Source organism: Apis florea, unplaced genomic scaffold, assembly GCF_048593485.1.
Source record: "Apis florea isolate Af1SG1 unplaced genomic scaffold, ASM4859348v1 contig_2835_pilon, whole genome shotgun sequence".
Lineage (NCBI taxonomy): Eukaryota > Metazoa > Arthropoda > Insecta > Hymenoptera > Apidae > Apis > Apis florea.
The window spans coordinates 834,239-853,206 of NW_028256652.1; the positions used below are offsets into that span (position 1 = coordinate 834,239).

Below are 18,968 nucleotides of genomic sequence, written 5' to 3' on the forward strand. Positions count from 1 at the left end.
TTCTTTTTATAGTGTGAAAGTACTTATATATAAACGTTTAAATTTCATACTTCGTTATTTTATCGCGCGAAAGAACGTATCATTGTACGTATGGTTATGATAGATTGATAATGGATAAAAGAAAATTAAAATTTAAAAGTTTACATAAAAATTTAATAAATAGTCAAGTATCTTCAACAAGTGATATATATGAAACCAGATCTTTAATTGAACAGTTACCAAAAAATAATAGTACATTATTAGCCGGAAAAGTTTTTTCAACACAAAGTAAATTTATATATAAGTACTTTAAAATTAAAAAAAATTATTAAATTAAATATTTAATATTTAATTATATTTAAATATATTTGTAGGTGAAAACAAATCAAATGACGATATATTTTTACATGAAATACATAAGAAAAAATTAAATGAGAAATCACGTAAACGAAAATCGTTAAATCATAATACGTCAAAATATGATAGTGACGATGATTTAGGTTTTCCTTTGGCAGAATCTACAGTTTTAAAGAAAAGGCGAGATGATAACATTATACAAAATGAATATGAAACTACAAATTTATCAAATGTTTCAATGATGTTGGAAAAAAATGTTAATACAATTTCTTCTATAAATTGTAAATTTATTGAATTTTTATATGAATCGGGTATCAAATTAAATTCAGATGCTTCACATATACTTTGTAAGTATTAATCAAATATTCATATTTTAAATTTCTATTCATAATAAATATTTTTTATATATTAATTTTAAAATATATTTAATTAATATAATATTATTACTAAATTATTATAGGTAAAGATGTCATAATAGTACAAAAAAAAATGAAAGAATTACTTAATTCAAAAAAATATAAAAAAATTGAATTAATCACTCTAATGGAAAAATACTTTGAAAATGAAAAAAATTTTAAAAATGCTTTAATTGATATGGAACTATTTATTGATGGTGAAATATCAAATATTTTATATAGTTCATCTCTTATAAAAATTTTGTTGCAAATTCCAGAATTACATCCAGAAATATATAACAGTCTTTTATTAAAACTTAATGAAGCTGTCCTTATAGCGTATGTATATATATATTTTATAATAATATATTATAGTGTATATTTTATAATAATATGATAATTTTTTAAAATTTTTAATCAAATTTATTTTTTTTTTATTCTTGTAATTATATTTCTTTAGAGATTCTAATGAATCAGTATCTTGGGCTCTTCCATTATTACAACAATTTCGTTTTCTGGATGTTGTAACTAATTCTGATGCTTTCATCAGCAATATAGAACAACTATTAGAATCATGTCCTTCATGGTTTCAAAGTGAACTCATTATGTTCTTACCTGATATTATAATTGATAAGCAACATCAAACTATTGCTGAAATTTTAAATAGAATTTTGGAAGAGAATTCTGAATTAATAAGTTTAATATTGAATTGTATGACTAATTTAAATCTTGGGAAAGAATATTTAAATGAATATAAGGAAAAAACACTAAATTTATTGAAAACAAATATTAAAGTAAATGCAATATCAGCTATTATAAAGTATGTTTTATTGCTTTCTTATTAAGTAATTAATATTATAAAAAGTATATTCTAAAAGTACAATTTCTATCTTTCTTTTATAATAATATTAATGATTTTTATAGATTTGTTTTAGAAGATTACACAAATTTAGAAATTTTTGAAAAAACATTAAAAATATTACGTGATATTGATATACAACCATTTATTGGAGAAAAAATTGAAGAGTGTTACCAAAGTCAATTAGATATTGTTAATACATTAAAAATGAATATGCTTCTTTCAAAAAATATAGTAAATGCAACTGTAATAGTTATAAAAAATATTATTAAAGATCCAAAACCATTAGATATTATTCTTCTTCTTCTTATATATTTAATGGCAGAAACAAAAAGAAAAACTGTTGAAACTATATTTAAACAACATATACGATCTGGATTTTATAGAACAAGTTTATTAAATTTGTTATATAATAATTATAAACAAGTTTGTATCATATAAAAAAATATAAAGATATAGTTTTTGATTAAAATTCAAAGAATTTAAATAAAATATATTTTTATAGATCGTACAAGAATTACAACCAATTGCATTACAAATATCAAGCAATTTGTTAAAGACAGATGAACGTGTATATGTTGACTTTTCTATTGACTGGTTACGTTTACAATTTAAATGTCATAAAGAAAATGTGTTCAAACAACGAGAAATATTAGAAAGAATTATATTCCTTATGGGAGATAGTGATCAAACAATTAAAAATACTTTAACATTTCTTTGCAAAATGGTTGCAAAAGAAGAAGATAGACAATTTTTAACACCACATTGCAATCATCTTCGTATTTTACTTGAAAAAATGGATAATTTGAATTTAAAAGAAGTTGGTACATTAAATGATTTATTACAACATTTATGTACAAACTCAAATTCTATAACTGATTCCTTACGTGATGACTTATTTATTCTGCTGCAAAAACAATTATCTAATTTCAAACCACTGTATGTATTAATATTACAGAAAGAAAACTCAGATTTTCTTTAAAGTTTTTAGTATTTAAAGATTAATGAATAATTTATTAAAATTTTATTTTCATAATATATTTTAAATTATTCATTTTCTTTATTTTTTTAAGATATTAATTTTTATTATTTTATTTAGTATTATTTACTATCAGATATTATATATCTTATTGTTTTTTGTTTTTTGATATATATATCATACAAATATAGTTTTTTAATATCAATTTTATTTTTGAATAATTATATTTCAGCACAAAATCTAAAGGTGTTTTAGGGGCAGTAATGGCAATAAAACATTTAATGCAAAAGACAGAATCTGATGGAGCTTATAATTTATTTAGTAAGAACTATGAAGTACTTATATGTTTTTTTTGATTATTATAAAAAACAAATTAAATATTAAATATATTAATTTTTTCTTATTTTTATAGAAACAGTATTAAATAATGTAAAAAATTGTTCAAGATCCCAAGCTCTATTTTATGATCAATTGACTTGTGTTATTTTACAAACAAAAAATATTAATAAAAAATTTATAAAAAGACTTACAGATCATATTGAAGAGGAATTTATTAATAAAAATATGATTGATAAAACAAATTACAGGTATAAAATATATACAATTTTTTATATACATAATTCACAAGACTTTTATATTATATGTTATATCTAGAGGAGATTTAGTACCTAAATTTGGATTAAATAAATCAGAAGATGAACCACAAAAATGTGTTTTAACCTTTGAAGATAAAAAATATGGAGCAATTGTACCAATTTCTTTTAAACTTCTTAGAACTTGTTATATCAGACTTAATGAAAATGAAGATTTGAATGCCATAGATTCTCTCTTAGGATGTGCAATATTAATGCCAGAAGATCTTGAAATAACAGAAAATTTCATAATAGATTTAGTAATATGTTGTATTAATTGGTAAATTAAAAATCAAATAAGTAAATAGAAATAAAACATTAATTTTAAATATATAAATTATATAAATTATTTTAGGTTTCGTGAAATAATCAATGGTTTTGTCACACAAAAAGATTCTTTGTTACAAAAACAAGTATTACAACGATTAGATAATTTAATAGCTTTACAAAGTGAATTGAATACATTATTTTCTTTGTGTGACATAAAATATCAACCATCCCCATGTTATTTTTACCAATTTCCATTACCACCATTTATAAGAATAGATAAAAAAATTGGCAAAAAAGGAAAAAAAGGAAAAAAAAAAATTAAAGAAAAATGTCCTAGCCTTAATATTAAAGATTGGGAATTAGGTTCTCTGATATGTTCTAAAAATCCAATTTATTTTAGAAAGTTCGATGCAACGGTATTTATAAATATATTTATTTTATAATTTAATATTTATGTATTTAATTTAAAATAATGAAAAAATAAACATTGAATTAATATTTTTAATATTATTGAAAAATAATTATATTATAAAATAATATAAAATTAAATTATATATAATAATAATAATAATGTATAATATATTATAAATATATTATTTTTTTTTTTGTTTAAATTCTTTTATATTTATTTTTATGATTGCTTCTATGATGTTTTATAGATAGTGTATTTGTTAGATTTAAAAATGGAAATGGATACATCACAATCTGTTGAACATAATATATCTGTAAAACAAGTATGTTTTATTGTTCAAGAACTTCTTGGAATTTTTGAGCATGATGCTAATGAAAAATTTATAAAGGATTTAATTGAATTATTACCAAAAATTTGTACAAAATTACGAGATATTGTGGACATTTTGAGAGAACAAAATAATTATCAAAGCAAAGAAGCTGTTCGACTATTATTATGTCTTCTAACAAAAATTTTTAATTGGAAAGGATTTGAAAGTGTTACTTATAACATATTATTACGAGGTATACTATTATATATTTATATTATAGTCATATTATAATTCATAATATATTTTAATAATTTAGATATTTCTATTTAGATGGTTTACGAATTTTAGCAAGTCAAGTTAATGAAAATAATATTACATTAAAGTCTTGCAAAGAACTTGTTACAGAATCTTGTAAATATTTTGAATCTTTATGTGATATTATTACACAAATATCATTATCAATTTCATTAATTAATATGTGCCAATCATTAATGAAACATTCTGAATCTTATACTAATCAAAATAAAGAAAAATATGGTAAGCAACATTTAACATTTTTTAATGTATAAATTAAATATTTTTTATTCTAATAGATATATATTTAATTATATTAAAATGAAAATAAATATTAATGATATCTTTTAGCAAAAATGGCATTTGGGTTTTTATGTCTTCAATGGCCGGAAGATAATCATACTAGTATTCAATATAAATCAGCTGTAATTGAATTATTAAACAATTGGATCAATAATGAGCCATTCCCATTACAAACAGTTACTACAATTTTAGATTGGTTACCAAACGAAATTTCAAAGTTGGAAAAACCTCAAAATAATTTAAATAGAATACCCTCAATAACAAGAAGTAATTTTCATTTTTTATTTAAAAAAATGTTTGATGGATTAATTAATGGTATAAAAATCGCATTGCCAATGACTGAAAGGTATTACAATTATTTACAAATAAAAATTATTTTACATAAAATAAATGCCTTAATAATTAATTAATTTTGTTTATTAGAGATCCTAAAAGAATAGAAATATGGTATGAAGTTGCAGAAAACGTGCAAAAGTTAGTTCAAATATGTAAAACATTAACAATCAAAAATAATATATTGATATTTTTAAAAAATATGCCTATATTGTTAAAGTTTTTTTTAAATCTTGGAATGCCAATTTTAGAACATAATTTAAAATACCAAACAGAAGATGTAACTAAAATATTGAAAATGATGCAAGGTATAAATTTTAATTTTTTTTATTAAATATTAATAATAATAATATAGAAATATATAGTATAAATTATATATAGAATTTGTATTTTAGGAGGTACACGATATTTACACACAATTTGTTGTGATAGTGCAGAAAAGAAAGATCTTACATTAACAAAATATATTCCTATAGCAAAGTCTATATTAGAAAGATTAATTTACAGTGTAAAAGGAATGTTAGTTCTTAATAATAGTCCAGCTGCATTTTGGATGGGTAATCTTGTTAATAAAAATTTAGAAGGTCAAGAAATTTTTTCTCAGGTTTGTCAATGAATTTTTAAAATTATTTTTTAAAAATATAAATATAAATTTTATGTGTATTTAATATACATTTTATATTTTTATTCATATTTTTAGAATTTATCATCTGAAGAAAGTTCTGTACCAAATTCCAACATAATTGATGATGCAACTAATATATCATCAGATATATTAGAAAGTGATTCTAATGATGATCTTCTTGATGAAGATAATGTATCATAATTTTTTTTCATTATAAAATAATATAAAAAAAAAATTTTACTAAATATATTATTATTTTATAAAATAATATTTTTAAACATATATTTTAAACTTTTTATGAAAAATTTATATTTTTTTTATATAACTCTAAAGATTTATACATATATTAAATATAATAATATAATTAAATAAATACTATTTAAATTTATTTTTATCATTGCTATCAATTTTCACATTAATTTGTTATTAAATATTTGTCGTTTCCATGTTAAATCTGGCATAAGTGTTTCTTCAATAAATGTTATTTCATTATTTCCATTAACCAGCAATATAGAATGAGTTCTTGTACAATATCCCCAATCAGTTGATACAAAAATTGAACTATATTCTTTATATCTAGTAGGATAAGATTTTTGCAATTCTGCATCTGGTAAATATCTGTAAATAATATAATATGTAATTTATATAAAATTTATATAAAATTAATAAAAATATGTAACTTTATTTAATAATTATTTAACATTTATAATTATTTAATACTATATAATATAATATTATTAATATTATATAATATAATATTTATAATTATTTAACAAATTATGCAAACCTTTTTTTTGATTTCATAAATGTCAAGAGTTCTTCAATAAGTATCGTCTGTTTTGATACCTTAACATTTTTAATAATATTTTTGAAAATTTCTTTTCCTGCTTCAACTTTTTTATATAAAACACCAAAGCCATTACTAAAACCTAGAATATTATCTTCTGCTGAAGTAGGTCCTTTTGAAGTTTGAGAATTACTAAGATATTTAACATCAGCATTTCTAAACATTTAAGTAATATTAAAAATTTAAATAATATTATATATATATATATAATAAATTTTGATTATAGACTTTTTTTAGTTTATTTACATACTGTAAATTTAGTAAAACCAAAAGAAAAGGATTATATTGAACTTCTTTATTTTTCTTGTGTAATTGGTCTAAATATGAAGTTGCAGAATCTTTTGATATAATAAAATTAGATATTAAAAATCCTCGTCCTTGTTTTGGTATATTTGTTGAACTTTTCTCTAAACTAGATAAATTTAAAACAACACCAGCTTTTCCTGTTAATGATACTCCTAACCAAGTTCCACCTTCTTTTCCAGATTCCATATCAATACCTAAATATAAATTAAAATAAATTTATATATAAGTATAAATTTATAAAAAAATTTATTACTTATTAACATATAATAACATATAATAACATATAATAATATAATATTAAAAAAAAGAATTTATTATAAATTTATTATATTGAGAAATATTATAAATTAATTTTAAAAGTAGTTTTAACTTACCTCCTAAACATACTGGATGATTTTTCCAATAATGAGCTGGTAATGCTGCACGTTTAAAATATTCATCACGATTTGCAACCAAAATCAATCGATATGATTCAGAATTAGCATTAGGATTACGGTAAATAAATAAAATACACATAGTTGTATCAAATTCCTTCAATGTTGCACAGCAATATCTACTTATATCTTTTGTTTTATATCACTTTTATATGCTATTTATTATTGATAAGATTATTATATGTACATTTTTCAATCATAAATTAAGATAATATTCTATAATACTTTTTTATTGATAATTAAAGATAAATTAAGATATTCTAAACATCTGATACATTATATGATAAATAAGAAATCAAAATTACATATATTTTTTATTAATATATAATTTTATAAAATAAAACAAAAAAATTAATATATTTTTAATTGTAATTATATTTATTATATAATGTGTATATATAGCAAAGTAATATAAAATAATATTATATTTTATTATTTAATGTTTTATATTTTTGAAATTATTTTTTAAAACTAATTATGTACAAAATATATAATAATAATATGTATATAAATATATATAATAATAAATGTATACTATATATACATATTTAAAATTATGTTTTATATATATAAGAATTTACGCACTTATAAAAATGATACAGCAAAAATTCAGACATTACGTACATATTAAAGACGCACGAAGACTATTATCTCATGTCAATATTTACATATGATTTTATATGAAATCTTAATTATTGATATATTGCTTATTTGTTACATTATCATGGTCTTCTATTATTATATTTATTATACATTTATTCTATTATTATATTTATATATTTATATTTTAAATATTTAATTATATTTAAATAAAAATAATTAATATATCACAATATACTTAAATATTATTTTACAAGAATATCACTATTAAAATTTCTAGAATATAATTAATACATTATAATAAATAAATTAAATAGTTATACATGTTGATATATAAATATCAATACATATATAATATATTATCATATTTTTAATGCAAAAATATATAAATTTACATACAAAAAAATTTTAACATTCTTTTTATAATAATTAATAATAAATATAATATAATAAATCTTTTATAATAATTAAAAAAAACTGTTTATAACTCTTTGAAAAATACATTTCTTATAAATTATATATAAATATATAAACTATTTAAAAATTATATTTTTAAAAATAATATTTTTGATAATAAAAAAAATTACGAATTTTATTTTGTAATGTAATTTTTATTATAGATAATAGTACTTTAAAGAGAAATACAAGAGAGTTTATATATGTATAATTTTGTATTTATTATAAATTAAGATTTTTAAAATATTTATTAATTATTCGTTGTTGAATATCTTTCATCAAATTTAATTAATTTTCAGTTAATATATTTTAGTTCAAGATAAGAAATAATATACATTCATATTCATTGTTTTGCATTTTTTCACATTTTTTTCACACTATTTGACACTTTATTTATTCTATTCTATTCAAAGCATTAATACTTAAAATTTCTCGTATTCTTAAAATATTCTTAAAATTTCTTATATGCACATAATATAATGTAATAATATAAATAACATATAATTTTAAAGATTTATTAAATATTGATTGTTAAATATTTATGGTTTTATTAATAATTTTTAATAAATGCATTTATTTTCATAACATTGATAAATTCATTATTTTATTAATTATTTCATATAATATAGAAATACTATAATAATATTTATAATATAATTAAATTTTTTAAATAAATTTATATTTCTTAATAGTTGTAGACTAGAATTCACATTTAATTCAATATTAATCAAAATTTAACTCATGTTTATATTTATATTCATATAAATTGATTATTTTAAAAATATAATAAAAAAAAAGTATTTTTGTGTATATATTACTGTATTTGTCTAATACTGTAAAATAAAAATATCATTATATATCATATTAAATAAAATCTTACAAATAAACTTATTAGAGATATAATAAATTTATAAATAAAAAGATTTTTATCATATTAGAGATCAAAAGATTTTTTTTTTATAATATAATACTGAATTTTAGACTATAATTTATACTAATAAATAATAATTAAAAAAATATAACATATATGAAAATAGTATCAAAATAAATATTGTTAAATAAAATAATAAGCAATGTAAAATATTTATTAAAACCTTTCTTGGAACATAGTAAGATTGCAATGTAGCAAAATCTTATGAATGAAAATATGAAATTTATATCTCATAAAATTATACAGTCTTATATCTAGAAAAAAAATTCATAATAAATAAAAATATGCTATAATAAATATAATATAATAAAATAAAAAAAATATAATTAAAAAAAAAAAAGAAAATTTCTCAAATTCTTAATTTGAAATAATTCAATTTTAAAAAATTTGAAAATTTGTATATAATTATATATATTATATAAATTTTATTTTATTTCATAAAATATATTTATAGATCAAAATTATTTCTATCTGAAACTTAAGTTAATATTACAAAAAACAAGTTTTAATAAAATAGTATAATGTAGTTTTAAAAGTACATTTTTCTTATTTATAATTCATAATTTATAACATCAAAATACCCAAAGATTTTTTAACATTAGATGTTTCTGGTAATGAAAGAGCCCATTTTCTTAGACCTGTTAATAAAACTGAACTTGTAACTACAATGGCTCCTCCAACTGAATAAGGATTTGGTATTTCATTAAAAAATAAAACTTGCCAAAAAAAAGCAAAAACTATATCTGCTGATCTTGCTATTGCAACTGGTCCTGCTTGTTCCATTTGTAAAGCTAATGTTAATAATATCTGACCACCAAAACTAAAAAGAGCAAGTGCAACAACTAGAAGTCTGTCAGTTCCACACCGAGGTAAGCATAATGCACCTATAGCCCAGGATATAACTATTGTCTGAATCAAGGCAAATGATCCAAAATTTGTCATAATTACTGAGAAATGAAGGCCTTTTAAAGCTCGCAATAAAATATATGCATTTGCACCAAAAAGAGTTGCTGAAAAAGCTGCTATTGCTCCCCATAAATCTGCATGTTGTGTTTTTACATGTCCATCTGAAAGTGATTCAATAGTATGTCCAAAGATAAGGGGTGGACGCGTTATTAAGATTACGCCAATCAATGTTAAACAAACTGTAATAACATTGAATAATCCACAAGGTTCTTTTAAAAATATTCTTGCAAATATAGCTACAAATACAGGAACAGAAAATACTACAACAGATGCATCAGCTAATGGCATATGCCGAAATGCATAGAAACTTAACATGAGACCAGTAGTCCCCACAAAACTTCTTAATATTAACATCAATCTACGACCCTTTGGAAATGGATGTTCTCCTTTATATATTACAATTGGTATTGCTGGTAGTAATACACCCATAAATCGAAATGCTGCCAATTCCATTGGATTTACTTCAACTAAGCCCTTCACAATAACACTGCATAATGAAAAAAATAATGATGATAATGTTGCTAAGATTAAACCAAGATAAGGGCAAGATTTACACATTAGAATGGAAAATCTTTTTTGTTGTATTATTGTATTACTTTCAGTATCACCATCAAGTAAATGATGCAATTCAACATGTTCTGACATGTCTGAAAGAAAAAATAAATTTCAAATACTTAAATCTTTTAAAAAATAAAAAAAGAAGTTAGCTAATAAATTTATATAAAATAACCATATATAGTTATAGGGAGATAGAAACTACAAGAATAAAATATTACTAAAGGAAAATTTACTATTAAGAAATATTGAAAATTATGATATTAAACAAATTTGTTTATTAATAATTAAATAATATAATAATAAAATAAAAATGAAAAATGGTTTATTGATAAATTAAAGTGAATTTGAATATTTATAAATTTATTTTTCAAATATATTTATTTTTTAAATATATTTGTAATATTAATTAATAATAACCATATAGTTGATTTTGTTATTAAATATTATAACTCACCTGCAATAGATTTAATAAACGATTAATCACAGCATATAGAAAATACTAGTAAAATTATAGAATAAATAATTAGTGTAATACATTTATAAATTATTTGGAAGACTAATTTATTTTAAAAATTCTCATAACACATTTTTAGTTTATTGTTAATGACAATATCCGTCACATTTTTCAATTTCTATTTTAATTGAAAGATCACGTTGTTACTTGCATGAAGTAAGCAACTCATATCTATATTTCACTATCAATAAAAAGGATGTATTTAATTTATATTATATATTATCTTTGGATAAATACTACTTTTAAAATGTTTCTGTAAAATTTTAAAGAGTTTAATTTTAAATAAATAAGAACTATTTTAAACAATTAATAATAGAAGTTAATGCATATCTTAATAGTATAAATTCACTTTTTATCAAGTTACTAGATTAAGAAATTTTTTAATAATTAATAAATATTATTATTTTTATTAATTTTATTGTTATATTATATTTTAATATAATCATATTTCATTCAAATATATTTAAATTTAATATTATCAATAATTTTAAATCAAAAAATGTTTATCAAAATAACAATATATTTAAAATAATATTAATAATAAATAAGAACAAAACATTTTACATTAAATATTATTTTAAATAATATAATATGTAAAATAACATAAATATATTATATAAACTTAAAATTTTTTATCATAATTTAGAAAACAAAAGAAAAAAGGAAAAAGATTTTCATAATAAATATATACATTTCTTAAATAACATAATAATAAATTAGTATTAAAAAAATAATAATTTAAAGCTAAAAAAAAAATATTGAGAATAAATATAATGAAAATTATTTAATGAAAGTCAAGATATTTAAATTAAAATACAAATTATTTTCATTTGAATTTCGCGGAAAATTAAAGATGGGTGGAGTCGATTTATTAATCTATTCTTATAAGATATGTGTGTATATCTAATAGAGATGGATTAGATTAGAATAAGTAGATTTTATTATTACTTTTTATTATTACGTTATTATTTTTCAAAATAAAATTATAATAATATGATATTGAATTATAAAAACATAAGAAATATATTTACGAAAATATGCATATAATATGTATGTTTAAATTGTATATTTAATTTTCTTAATTTTATCGTATAAAATTTATTATACATTAACATATATTGATAATTTATTTACTTTTATTCATTATAATTAAATATATAAAATTACAGATATTAGAAATATTTAATATACAAATTACAGAAATATTTAATATATATTGTATAATATTATTTATATTATATATATTTGTACATATACACAAAATATTATACATATATATTGAGATTTTAAATAAGTTTTGAAATATTTATATTTTTTTATAAAATGTATATATTAAATTTATAAATATTTCATATTTTAAATATTCAATTTCGTTTATTATTAATTTAATATAAAATTATATATATATAATATATATAATTACATTTATATATATAAAGTTCATTAATATAAACTTAACTTATTTGCTTAAATTAATTTATTTAAAAATTTCAATTTGTATATTTTATATTTTTATTTTTACTTTAAAATGTTAAATATTCATATTTTTTTATTCAAAATAAAAATGCATTTTAATCTAGTAATTTACATTTGTAAGTTGTATTTTGAAAAATTAAAACAAATAAAAAACAAATATTCTTTCAATGTTAAACATTTTTTAAAATTATTACTATCCATGTTACAAATTTTTAAATATTTTTAAATATATACAATTAATGAATATTATATATAAGTAACTTAAATAATGTAAAATAACATTATTTCCTTTTTTTTTACATATTAGTTTATATAGTTTACATATTAAGATTATCTTAACAATGTATAAAATTGCATGACAAATATTTTTTAATTACATTTTCAGAAACGTTTATTTTCATATGATAAATAATAATGCCATCTGCAGGAACAAACTATTCGAGTATCTTTATTATTCTATGCTTGCATAATGGTATACGAAGTTCCTTCTAAAATGCTGTTGTTCAATGGTCGTATGTATGAATTTCATAGTGTTCGCAGGTTACAATAAATCAGACAATTTTTCAATTAAAGTTGAATTAAGATTGGAATTGTAGTGTAGTGTGCAAGGACCATTAATCGTAAGATACAGAATCGAGAACTATTTAATGGATCCGACTATCGGTTGGTATCAACCGGAGCAGTTCGGCCCTGCTAAGGATTTGTGGTTACACATTTGGGAAGCTGAAAAAGGCTTGGATATTTTAACGTTGAAAAACGATTCATCTTCGAATGTAATGGGTGTGAAGCTTCAACAAGACTTCATATCTTTAGATTCTCTCAATTCTCGTACGGGAGATCGCATGCAACATAATACTTGTAATAGCTATTATAATCCATCGCGTAGGAAAGGTGATAATCGTGCTAGTACCTACGGCATGAACTACAATTATGATGCCTTAGTTGGCGAATACGGTGGTTGTCCATGGCGAGTACCCAATAAACATTATTCAAAAGGTGTTATTGGGTAAGTCTTGTTATCAAATTTTAATTTATTTTTTTTTATGAAAGTTTAACTATTAACCTTTCTATAGTTCGTCCATATGGGCATGATTAAGGTTATGTGTGTGCACGCTCGTTTACAAATAGGATATAGCAAGGCTCTTTATAATTAGATATCGTACAAATAAGAATTTTTTTTTTGTAATAATAAATATAATTTATTTAATCAAATATATCATCTAAATTTAATTTTTTTAATTTTTACCAACTCTTTTATCAACGCATTTTTAGTCTTTATTAATATGCATAATGATTTTGTAAACACACGTGGATGTTTATATAATATAAGTATTTATGTTTATATTCATAACAATTCAATATTATTCAAATTTGAAGATATTGCAAAATGTTAATTAGAAATTTAAATTTTTTTATTGAATTTTATAATTATTAAATTTAATGTATTTTTATAATTATAAAATATTATTATTTAAATTTTATTTATTTGTATATAATATTTATTTATTTGAATTAATTTTTTTAAAGATATTACTGAAAAAAAATATTTTAATTTAAAAAATACATTTTGTTTTATATAAATCATATATTAAATATAAACTCATAATATAATATTTATATGATTTATAAAATAAATTGTTATATAGTTTAAGTATTAAATTTAATTTTTCTAATATTTATAAATTTTAATTTTTTATATAAATTCATTATATATAATAATATAAAAATTTAAGAAAATTTAATATATAAATTTAGAAACGTTAATAACATTAATAAAAATTTGGAACTTTTAAAAAGATATTTTTTTTGTTATTTCTATTAAAAATATATCTATTGATAATTATAATTTCTTTTTATATTTAAATTAAAAGATTTTTATATATATTGAACATATTTCTTATAAATAATTTTTTATAATGTATTCACAAACAAAAATTTATATAAATAATAAAAATATAATATTAAAAAATTTAATAAAAATATATAAAATTTAATAATATATAATAATTGTTGTGAAACAATTTAAAGATATAAATTTATAAAATAATATATTGTAATATCTTCTTAAAAGTTATATAAATATAAATAAGAAATTATCATTGATAGATTGTTTTTATATTTAGATTACATGAAGAAATTGAAGATTTTTTTGCTTATATGTGTCCCTCTAATGAAGAACATAGTTTACGAATACGTGTTGTCAAAAGGATAGAACAAGTAATATATGATCTCTGGCCAGATTCTAAGGTTGAAGTATTTGGCAGCTTTCGTACTGGTTTATATTTACCTACAAGGTACGTATCATTGTACATATTTAAAATGGAATGTATTTAGTGACATGCTTATATGTAAAATATATAAGTATTTTTTAAACAAATTATTATAACCCCATAACTAAATAATATTGCTTTTTAATTTATATATATGATGAAATCTTTCTAATAATAATAATAATAATAATAATAATAATAATAATAATAATAATAATAATAATAATATATTTTTTTTTAATTATTATTAAGAAATTCTTCAAATATGCAAAAAATTTATTTTCCTTTTTAGTGATATAGATTTAGTAGTAATAGGAATGTGGACAAATCTTCCATTACGCACTTTGGAACGTGCTTTATTGGATCAAAATATTGCTGAACCATCTTCTATTAAGGTTTTAGATAAAGCTAGTGTTCCAATTGTCAAGTTAACTGATAAAGAAACTGAAATTAAAGTAGATATCAGTTTTAATATGAATAATGGCGTTAAATCTGCAGAATTGATAAATTCTTTTAAAAAGAGGTTTCCAGTGCTAGAAAAGCTAGTTATGGTATTAAAGCAATTTTTGTTACAAAGAGACCTGAATGAAGTGTTTACTGGTGGAATCTCATCATATAGTTTAATACTTATGACTATCAGTTTTTTACAGGTAAAATATTAATATTTTTATTTTAAAAAAATATTAAATATATTAAATAAGAATTGATTATTACATAAATTTTCTATCAAATATAAAATATGAATATAATATTAATTGTATATTAAGAAAATATAATATTTATTTTCTTATATTAATAAATTTTTATTTCAGTTACATCCTAGACAAAATGCTTATTGTTCAAATGCTAATCTTGGGGTGCTGTTAATAGAATTTTTGGAATTATATGGTAGGAAATTTAATTATGTTAAAACAGGAATTCGTGTAAAAGATGGTGGTACTTACATATCAAAGGAAGAGGTAAAGTATATCATTATATTTTATATAGATTTATATAAATATATAGTTCAATAAATAAAAATTGTAAATTTAAATAGAATATTAAAAAAATAATTAATCGAATTAATTAATCTAATTAACATGAAAAAATGTTACTTTTTTTAAAAGTAAACAACAAAATATTTTAAAAATAACAAATGTTATATAATCATTTTAGACATATATATCATTATTAAAAAGTTTGAACATTTATTTTAGAATTTATCAATTTTACTTAAAATATATATTATATTACAATAAATAGAATAATTGAAGTAAAAGTTGATTAAATAAATAAATTTATTTATTAATTCTTAAATAGAATTAAATTAAATTTTATATTAATTTTAGGTTCAAAGGGATATGATAGATGGCCATCGACCTTCTTTATTGTGTATAGAAGATCCACTTACACCAGGAAATGATATTGGTCGTAGTAGTTATGGTGCTCTATATGTAAAAGATGCATTTGATTGGGCTTATTATGTCCTTTCACAAGCAGTTAGTCCTTTAAATATTTTAGTTAATGATGCAAATAAAGTAAGGTAAGATTATTTATAATATTTCTATATTATTTATATATTTTATAATTCTATTGATCGTTTTTTAAATATATACTTTAATTAGTATACTAGGAAGAATAATTCGAGTGACAGATGAAGTAATAGAATACCGCAAATGGATTAAAGAAACATTCCCACTACCTTTGAGTGAAGTAGATTCATTGTCAAGTTCTACTGGTTCTGATGCTTCAACACTATCTGCTCCAGCTAGCGATACGGTAAAAAATTTTCAAAATTGAAAAAAATTAATCATATTTTCAACTATTTTTATGTAATTTCAATTTTATTAGGATTCTGAATGTAGTCGTGGAAATTCTCCTAACACTAGTGGAAAGGGAGAAGATAGAAATAAAGAAAGACATGTATATAATAATCAGCATACTCATCATCATTCACAATGGAAAAAATCATTTAAACCAACTGCTCATGGTATGCAATTTTATTACGTTTATGTATTTTAATTTACAAATAAAAAAAATGGAAATATTTTAAAATATTTAAATAATTAAAGTAATTATTTATTTATCATAAACTTAAGAACATCAACTTCATACTTTAAAATTTTAAATTATTTTAAAAATTTAATATTTACTACAGGTAATCACCATCATAATTCCAGAGGAAATTATCATCATCGTGGAATAAATAATAATAATATAAGTGGACAAAGTAAAGCAAAACACTCTCTTCATAGTAATGGAAGTAATAATAATAGCCATAGTCCAAGTTCAAGGTCACAAACCGTTAAACGAAAAAAACAGTGTATTACACCTCGTGGTACTGGAGATTGTGTACGGTGATGAAACGTGCAAAATAATGTTGGACTTTATTTCATATTTAAGTAGAGAGCTCAATATCATAATCGTGTGGTGAAAAGACATTGATTAACTTTCATCGCGCAACTAATTATCGTTTCTAATTAGAGGGGCTCTGTGTCTATAATTATGTGGAGTTAACAAACTCTATGTTATTTTTCTCTTACATGAGCAAAAAAGAGACCCTGGTGTAGTTAAGTTCTTGATTTCATCAGAAACATTTTTTATTCTGTACGAAAATTTATATACCAAAGACGTACAGAATTGTAATATAAATTGGTTAATTTTACTTTTATTTTGCATTACTGCACATATTACAAATAATATTTTTAAAAATATGTAATATTTTATTAATTACTGTTTATAAAAAATTATAAGCTTATTGCAATCTTTGAATAGCAATTGTGTTCATAATCACGGTAAACTCATTGTAATACATTTATATAATACGAACGATATATACAAAGATTATTTACAGTGCAGTTTTCTTAAAGATTTCATGAAATTGTAAAACAAGCTCTAATAATGATAAAGACTTAGTTTTCTATACGGAACTATATTCTTATAATACAAAGGGGTAACAGAAAAATTGGTGATATTGGGACTTACCTATTGTAAATACTGTAATATATATTATGGAACATAGAAAAATAAGTCTAAGAGTTACCTACTACATTTTTTATTTTGTACGTATCTAAAGTAGTGTTTGTTATAATAATTTTATCATTTGAAATCATGGATTAGTCCATGTATGTGAGAATTACGTATTTTTTCTGTAATAATATAAGCTCAATAGTTGTGAAAGTGTTTTGGTATATCTTTCGAATTTTAATAAAATTATAAATTCGTGTGCTGATGATCAACAAATTTTGAATAAAAAATATTTTTGAAAATATTAACTCATTGAAGAAAAAAATGATAAACTTTAGATTTTTACTGCGTTCTTTAAAATCGTAATTGTGCATAATGCTTTACTTTTTATACAGAATTACTGATTTCGTAACACTAGTTTATAATTTTTAGTCTCCCCTGAACAATAATACATTATTTTTATATTATAAAAATAATAATAAGTATATACATCATGGTCGAATGTTACACGAATTCAATGCACGAATCAGACATTGCATTTAAACATATTCTTATCTTTAAAATTTGAGCAACATTTCAAAAATTTTATATGTGACAATATATATATATGCAAAAGGCCTTTATTGAAAACTTCAAATGTATACTTGTGAAATTATCTTATATCTAATTTATTATTGAAAATTACATTCCGTTTTTCAACATAAATTTCCTCAAACTGAAAAAAATAAAAATAAGAAATGTTTACTAATTAAGAATTTTTGTCCGGATTGCATTTTGTGTTAATGCAAGTTGTAATGATTCAGCAATATCTCCTATTAAATTCAAGTGCAGAGATAAATAATGCTAGTATTCACTTTCCTTCAAATTTTTTAATTCTTATGCAGTATTGTGTAATATTATTTAACAAAACATGTTC

The 18,968-nt window shown here is 19.8% G+C and overlaps 4 protein-coding genes across 9 annotated transcripts; 2 read left to right on the forward strand and 2 right to left on the reverse strand.

Moving 5' to 3' along the window:
- Nucleotides 1-110: 110 nt before the first annotated feature.
- Fancd2 (Fanconi anemia complementation group D2) lies at nucleotides 111-6,432 on the forward strand. The gene is made up of 16 exons (XM_086907243.1): nucleotides 111-267; nucleotides 354-683; nucleotides 797-1,070; nucleotides 1,192-1,551; nucleotides 1,656-2,016; nucleotides 2,096-2,529; nucleotides 2,802-2,890; nucleotides 2,982-3,156; nucleotides 3,224-3,481; nucleotides 3,557-3,887; nucleotides 4,131-4,446; nucleotides 4,524-4,730; nucleotides 4,839-5,136; nucleotides 5,214-5,431; nucleotides 5,519-5,727; nucleotides 5,824-6,432. Exons 1-16 carry the CDS (start codon nucleotides 111-113, stop codon nucleotides 5,947-5,949), a joined length of 4,143 nt encoding a protein of 1,380 aa, XP_086763369.1. The 3' UTR covers nucleotides 5,950-6,432.
- Tango2 (transport and golgi organization 2) lies at nucleotides 6,033-8,224 on the reverse strand. 5 transcript variants are annotated; one of them, XM_086907248.1, is made up of 5 exons: nucleotides 7,960-8,224; nucleotides 7,276-7,490; nucleotides 6,846-7,095; nucleotides 6,536-6,751; nucleotides 6,033-6,366 (listed from the first exon to the last, which is right to left on the reverse strand). In XM_086907248.1, exons 2-5 carry the CDS (start codon nucleotides 7,415-7,417, stop codon nucleotides 6,159-6,161), a joined length of 816 nt encoding a protein of 271 aa, XP_086763374.1. In that variant the 5' UTR covers nucleotides 7,418-7,490; nucleotides 7,960-8,224; the 3' UTR covers nucleotides 6,033-6,158. The 5 variants fall into 5 exon arrangements, with proteins under 5 accessions (XP_086763374.1, XP_086763375.1, XP_086763373.1 ...); XM_086907249.1 differs by having other exon boundaries at nucleotides 7,276-7,320; nucleotides 7,921-8,075; XM_086907247.1 differs by having other exon boundaries at nucleotides 7,921-8,072.
- A 1,498-nt stretch (nucleotides 8,225-9,722) lies between these two features.
- Nucleotides 9,723-11,717, reverse strand: LOC100868645 (solute carrier family 35 member G1). 2 transcript variants are annotated; one of them, XM_086907246.1, is made up of 3 exons: nucleotides 11,301-11,499; nucleotides 10,885-10,935; nucleotides 9,723-10,775 (listed from the first exon to the last, which is right to left on the reverse strand). In XM_086907246.1, the coding sequence occupies exon 3, from the start codon at nucleotides 10,739-10,741 to the stop codon at nucleotides 9,887-9,889; it is 855 nt and encodes a 284-aa protein (XP_086763372.1). In that variant the 5' UTR covers nucleotides 10,742-10,775; nucleotides 10,885-10,935; nucleotides 11,301-11,499; the 3' UTR covers nucleotides 9,723-9,886. The 2 variants fall into 2 exon arrangements, with proteins under 2 accessions (XP_086763372.1, XP_003692283.1); XM_003692235.4 differs by having other exon boundaries at nucleotides 9,723-10,935; nucleotides 11,301-11,717.
- A 1,284-nt stretch (nucleotides 11,718-13,001) lies between these two features.
- On the forward strand, nucleotides 13,002-18,890 carry LOC100868834 (terminal nucleotidyltransferase 4B). The gene is made up of 8 exons (XM_012484574.3): nucleotides 13,002-13,842; nucleotides 14,960-15,130; nucleotides 15,399-15,756; nucleotides 15,919-16,065; nucleotides 16,435-16,628; nucleotides 16,711-16,864; nucleotides 16,937-17,075; nucleotides 17,244-18,890. The coding sequence occupies exons 1-8, from the start codon at nucleotides 13,484-13,486 to the stop codon at nucleotides 17,444-17,446; spliced, it is 1,725 nt and encodes a 574-aa protein (XP_012340028.2). The 5' UTR covers nucleotides 13,002-13,483; the 3' UTR covers nucleotides 17,447-18,890.
- Nucleotides 18,891-18,968: the final 78 nt, after the last annotated feature.